The sequence below is a fragment of the Primulina tabacum genome, chromosome 11, assembly GCF_025594145.1.
Source record: "Primulina tabacum isolate GXHZ01 chromosome 11, ASM2559414v2, whole genome shotgun sequence".
In the NCBI taxonomy this organism is placed as follows: domain Eukaryota; kingdom Viridiplantae; phylum Streptophyta; class Magnoliopsida; order Lamiales; family Gesneriaceae; genus Primulina; species Primulina tabacum.
In genome coordinates, this window is record NC_134560.1 from 11,602,827 (window position 1) to 11,609,731 (window position 6,905).

Here is a 6,905-nt window from a genome sequence, read left to right on the forward strand (position 1 = left end):
TCTTTCTAAATGATTTTTTATTATTCATGCCTTTCTTTTGTATTCAACTTATTTCTTCTTTTTATCAGTTGAATATTTATTGTCCTTCTTTGGTTTTGGACAGTCAGCAATGAAGTTACCTTGCTTTACACAGTTGAAGCAAGAGTTTGGTTCTTCCTTTGAGTTATTCTTCTGATAGTTTCGTTAGAATGAACCTTGGTTTCTTCTCATGAATTTACCAAATTTCTTCACAAATAATGACATTGCATCATTACTTAGATGATCAGCAATTTTCTCAACTGAGCTGATTGGTTCCAGTTTGTTAGCACTAAAGGCAGTCGTGATCTGTGGTGTAGAGGGCTCTCCTTCTCTTGTTTGCAGTTCAAACTCATAGGCTTTGAGATCAGCAAACAGATCACGTAGTTCAACCTTATCCAGGTCATCTTCCTTAGGAAGACCTCGGACCACCTTCAGTGCAATTTCTTTTTTTGAATACACTTTTCCAATTGCATTCAGTTCATTTATAATTCTACTGACTCTTTCATCGTACTCGTTCATAGACTCTCCAATCTTCATTTTAATTTTTTCAAACTTCTGAACAACAACTGAGAGTTTATTTTCTTTCGTCTGTTCATTGCCCTCGCACAGCTGAATTAATTTCTCCCAAATTTTTTTTGCTGTCTTGCAGAGCTTGATCTTACTGAATGTAACATTATCCAAGGTTTTGTACAGTATATATTTAGCCACATTGTCCAAATTGGCTTTTATTTTGTCTTCGGCTATCCATTCTTCTCTAGGCTTTTCAATGCGATGCGGTGTACAATCTGAGTTCAAGAATCTTGTTGTCAATGTCAATCAGTTAACTTAATAAAAGTGCGGAAATAACTGAAAGACAGATAGAATATAACTGATAAAAAGGAATACAAGATTTGTGGATGTTCGGAGATTTCAATTACTCCTACGTCACCCTTTCTATCTCGAAGATAGGATATTCACTAAAAGACTTTGATCTATACAATGCTTTGTACAAACTCACTTCAGTTTGGACTTAACACTGCCAAGACCGAAACTCTTAGTATCAAAAATTTTTATCAGTATTAAACTGATGTGTAATTTCTTAGCACAAGTGATCTTACAAATATCGAATAAAACAAAAATTAATGTTTGTTATTGAAGTTCAAAGTAAAGCCCGAAAGCTATGAATGTGTATAATAAGTGTGAGATTTTTGTAAAATTGAGCTTTGAGAGAATATACGTAGAGTTCTTGAAACTTGGCTGTATAGCTCGATAGTTGGGTAACTCAGTTAAATTTTTATATTTTTCAGCTGATCTTCTCGGCTATTTATAGATTTTGATTCCAACGGTAACAATGAATACATTTGAATCTTTATATCCGTTGAATAGCCATGTCAACATTCTTCTGACAATCGTACAATAGTGAATTTTCTGAAATGCGGAGTTCCAACTGTTTATGTAAGAACTGTCGGTTGTTGGCTACGTTCTTAACTGATGACGTGTAAAGCAGATAAGATCAGTTGACTTCTTTAGCCGATAGGATTAACTGATTAGTGTGTAACTGATCAGTATCAACTGATTGTTGTGTAACTGATCAGTCTCAACCAATTGTTCAGTTGTCAACAAAGTTCAGTTAGCTTCGCTTTGTTCAGTTGCCTAGAATTATATACGCATTATTCTTCAGTTCGGGCAACTATCAGTTTACGAATCTTCAGTTCAATTATCTTTAGTTTACTTCATCAGTTGTTCAATCTTTTCACGCTTATTTTTTCAAACTCTAAAATTTAGTTTTCAACAGTATCTCAAAGTGTCAGACTGAAACTGTCCATCTATCGGTTAAAAGACCGAGCACAACTCTGGTGGGAAGCTACAGAAAAAGCACTCAAAGAATCCGGTGAAACCGTTAATTGGGAAGTATTTCGTGCTCAGTTTGCCCAAGAATATTCACCACCTTCGTATTATTATGCCAAGGAGAAAGAGTTTAATCAGTTGGTGTAGAGCAATAAAATAGTTGTTGAATATGCTTCTCAATTTTCTGCTCTTTTGACATGTGTGCCACATGTTGCAAAAATGATTAGTTCAAACTTTCACGTTTCCTGAATGGACTACAAAGGACCATTCATACTTTGGTGATAACTGGATCGCTTAATACATATGATCAAGCAGTAGATATGGCGAAGAAGATATAGCCAAGTCTGCTCTGGGGAGAACCACAGCCAGTTTTAGTTGCAGCTTCCATTTCTCAGGGATCTGGAAGTAATATGCCAATGCCAGCAGGTTTACCTCCTTACCAGCCTCTACAGTCATCCCAGCAACCGAAACAACAAATAATCAAGGCAAGAGGCAAGCAATTTAAGAAGAAATCTCAATCTAGCTCTTCCAGTTCAGGTAGTACTAGAGGGGGAGGTGTTGTTGTGTCTTCGAATGCTGTATACTGTGACTGATGTGGTGGAAGACATTTTAGTGAACAGTATATAGGATTTCAAGGGTCTTGTTATATTTATGGTCAAGTTGGGCACTATGCCAAAGTATGCGCCAATGCACAAAGGCAAAAATTTCAGCCACTACAGTCTGGTCAAGTTCCCCAAGGACCAGCTTTTAGGCCATATGCTCTTGCACAGTATTTCAGCCGTCCAATTATCCACCACCTAGAGGTCCTCCTCAGCAGCAATTTCCAGGACCACAACAGGCTCGAGTCAATGCATTGACTCAAGATCAGGCTCAGGATGCACCAGGAGGAGTGATTGCATGTATTTGCTATGTTTTTTTTATTATCATGCATGTATATTGATAGACACTGGAACATCTCATTCATTTTTATCTGTTGCATTCTTGATGAGCATGAGATTGCTACTATTCCGTTGTTGGATAATGTGTTTGTGGCTACTCCTGCCGGTGTATACTTGATGTCTCGTGAGATAGTCCTAAATTGTGTGATTAGATTTGAGGATAATATTATGATAACTAATCTAATCAAGTTAATTATATCTGATTTTGATTGTATCCTTGGTATGGATATATTGATGAATTATCGAGCTACTGTGGATTGTTTCAATGGAGTTGTCATATTTAAACCATATTATGCAGCGAATGGAACTTTTATGGTTATTCTTCACAGTCTCGCATTCCGCTAGTATCGGCAATGGAAATGTTCAGATTGTTGTCAATAACTAATGAAGGATTTATGATTTATGATCTTGACGTGGCACAAGAAGATCGATTAAAAGTTTCCGACATTCCTATTATCAAGTATTTTCCTGATGTATTTCCTGATGAGATTCCAGGCTTTTCGCCTCAAAGGGAAATAGATCTTAGCATTGAATTGATGCCAGGGACAAATCCTATTGAAAGAGCACCATATCGTTTAGCCCCGACAGAGTTGAAAGAACTCAAAGAACGGCTTCAAGATTTACTGGAAAAAGTCTATAGCAAACCCAGTATGTCGCCTTGGGGAGCTCTAGTATTGTTCGTAAAGAAGAAAGACGGAACGATGAGAATGTGCGTCGATTATCGGCAGTTTAACCGGGATACTGTGAAGAATAAGTATCCTCTACCGCGTATTGATGACTTGTTTGATCAATTGCAGGGTACTTCAGTGTATTACAAGATTAATTTCGTTCTGGATACCATCAGCTTAGAGTTCGAGAGGAAGATGTTCCTAAGACAGAGTTTCAGACACATTATGGACCCTATGAATTCCTAGTCGTGCCGTTTGGTTTGACTAATGCTCCAGCAGTGTTTATGGATTTAATGAATCGTGTATTACATGAATTCTTAAATAAATTCGTTATTGTCTTTATTGATGACATCTTGATTTATTCCAAGTCAAAGAAAGATCACGAAGAATATTGGAAATTGGTTCTCCAAAACTCAGAGACGCGCAATTGTATGCAAAATTTTCTAAGAGTGAGTTCTGGTTGAACAGAGTTTTATTTTTAGGCCATGTTATATCTGCACAAAGAGTATCTGTTGATCCTAGTAAAGTTGAAGTTTTTATCAATTGGCCTAAACCAACAAATGTGTATGAGATTCGAAACTTTTTGGGATTAGCTGGGTATTATAGGCGTTTTTTGAGCGATTTTCTAGAATAGCTAGGCCTATGACCCAGTTGACACATAAAGATCGACGTTTTGTGTGAACTGCGGAATGTGAGTCTAGCTTCCGGACATTGAAAGAAAAGTTGACCACAGCTCCAGTACTAGCTTTGCCTTCAGGATCAGGTGGTTTTGTTGTTTGTACATATGCTTCTCTTAATGGGCTGGATTATGTTTTGATGCAAAATGGGCGAGTGGTTGTGTATGCATCTCACCAATTGAAGCCACATGAGACTCGATATCCAGTTCATGATTTAGAGTTAGATGTCACTGGGTTTGTATTGAAGATATGGCATCATTATCTGTACATGGAACAATTTATGATTTATTCTGATCACAAGAGTCTGAATTATATTTTCACACAGTCTGACTTAAATATGAGACAACTTCGATGGTTGGAATTGCTTAAGATCTTTGATTTTGAGATTCAGTACCAACCAGGGCAAATGAATCAATTTTCAGATGCTCTGAGCAGAAAGGTTCAGCCTAAAATGTTGGCATCTTTGACTATTTCAAAAGTTCATGAGCATTTGGGAACTTCAGGATGGACTTACCAGTCTAGTGGCGACTAATTTATAGTTTCATCTATTCAAGTTGAACAACAGATTGTTTTTAAAATCAAAGCTTCACAGAGAACCGATCCGCATGTTCATAGATTGAAAGATTTGACTCAGACAGATCAATAAGACAAGTTCAATGTTGCTTGTGCTATAATTGTAGACTTGTGGTTCCAAATTTGATAGACTTAGAACAAGCTATACTTCGAGAAGCTCGTTGTAGTCGAGAGATTTCTGAGTTTGTGGCTAGATGTTTGACGTTCCAACATGTTAAGGCTGAGAGAATGAGACCTGGTGGTATGTTACATAGTATTGAAGTGCCATAGTGGAATTGGGAGCACATTGCTATGGATTTTGTGACTCACCTACCTCGTTCTAATCATGGTTGTGATGCGATTTGGGTGATTGTGGATAGATTGTCTAAATCAGCCATTTTATTCCTTATGATCATACTTGTACTCATAATAAAATGGCAAAAATGTACATTGATCATCTAGTGAGATTGCATGGTGTGCTTGTAACCATAGTATCATATCGTGATCCCAGGTTTACTTCGAAGTTTTGGGGTAGTTTGGAATCAGATTGGGTTCAAAGTTGGCAATGAGCACTGCATATCACCCACAGACAGATGGTCAGTCAGAAAGGACCATTTAAACATTTGAGGACATGCCGCGAACGGTCGTGATGGATTTTAGCAGTGGTTGGCAGGAAGCATTCTCTTGTTGAATTATCTTACAGTAACAGTTTCCAGGCAACTATCAGGATGGCACCATTTGAAGCTTTATACGGTATAAAGTGTAGATCTCCAATATACTGGGAAGATGTAGGAGAACGACAGATGTCAATGCTAGAATTTATACAAGAAATGAAAGAAAAGGTTGAAATGATGAGGAAAAGAATGAAAGCAGCTCAGGATTTTCAAGCCAAATATGCTAATAAAAGGCGTAGACCTTTAGAATTTCAGGTTGGCGATCAAGTTTTCTTGAAAGTATCACCGTTTCGTGGTACTATGAGATTTGGGTGCAAAGGGAAGCTAGCTCCGCGTTATATTGTTCCATAGGCGATTGTGAGAGGATTGGCACTATTTCTTATCGTTTGGACTTGCCGCATAGTTTGTCTGCGATACATGATGTGTTTCATGTATCTATGTTACGGAAGTACGAGCCAGATCCTTCTCATGTCTTGAGGACTGATGATGTGGAGTTGGATAGTTCTCTTAGCTATGTTGAGCATCCGGTGCAAATACTTGATCGTAAAGAAAAGCAACTCAGGAATTAGACGATTCCACTGGTTATGGCGCAATGGAGTAGATATGGGAGAGAAGAAGCTGTATGGGAATTAGAGGCTAAGATACGTCAGGAATGGCCTCATTTGTTTGAAAATGTAATAAATTATTCCATGTATTCTGATTTCCCTATGTACTATAAGTGGTAAATATTCATAAACCAATTTTTTATAAATATTGTGTATGCTAGATTTCGAGGACGAAATCATGTATTAGTAGGGGAGAATGTGAGAGCCCAACACAATTGTCCCTAAACTAAATAACAATAATAATAATAATAAATAAAGAAAAAAACGTGAATCTTCTTTCTCTCTCTCCCCGTCAACATCTGCCGAAGCCTTTCCTTCTTCTTCAACAAATTTCAAAGCTTCGTCTGTCGATTGTAGTCACTCCGCTTGCCCAAGAATTAAATTAAATACAAATTTGGGAAGTCATCGATGTCATCTTTCTATTGATAACCATTTTGCAAGAAAACTCGCGACTCCTGAAGAACCAATCGGAGACCACCGCCTATTTTTGCCGGAAAAATTGGGAAAAAATCTTAGTTTTTGTTGTTTGAAGCTTGAATTCGAAGCTTAATACAAGATTCGAAACTTTCAGAGGTATATTTTAGATTTTAGGGTTTTGAATTTTGGGTATTTTAATTAATTTGAATTTCAAGAATTAGTATATAGTGTATTATTGATTGTAAGTGCTATATCGGAGCTAATTGGAGGTAATAACAAAATTTCAGAATTTATTTGGACATAATTTCGAAAATTCAGATTTTATAATTGAGTTTTCGAATTTTAGTGTTCAATAATTAGTGTTTATATGATATAGAATTTTCGTATATTAATTTTAGAAATTTTAAAGCCTAAATTATGGATTGTTGGAATTTTAGGACAAATTGGTGAGTGTTGGAAAAACAAATAGAAGTTAATGTGAAAAAATTATTTACCACAGGATCGGATTCTTTGCGAAAATCCTTAGGAT

At 36.7% G+C, this 6,905-nt stretch overlaps 1 protein-coding gene across 1 annotated transcript; it reads left to right on the forward strand.

Annotated features, from left to right (window-relative positions):
• Positions 1-3,136: 3,136 nt before the first annotated feature.
• LOC142519635 (uncharacterized) lies at positions 3,137-5,923 on the forward strand. Its single transcript, XM_075622671.1, has 7 exons — positions 3,137-3,581; positions 3,934-4,048; positions 4,153-4,362; positions 4,809-4,942; positions 5,192-5,276; positions 5,384-5,649; positions 5,706-5,923. Exons 1-7 carry the CDS (start codon positions 3,137-3,139, stop codon positions 5,921-5,923), a joined length of 1,473 nt encoding a protein of 490 aa, XP_075478786.1.
• Positions 5,924-6,905: the final 982 nt, after the last annotated feature.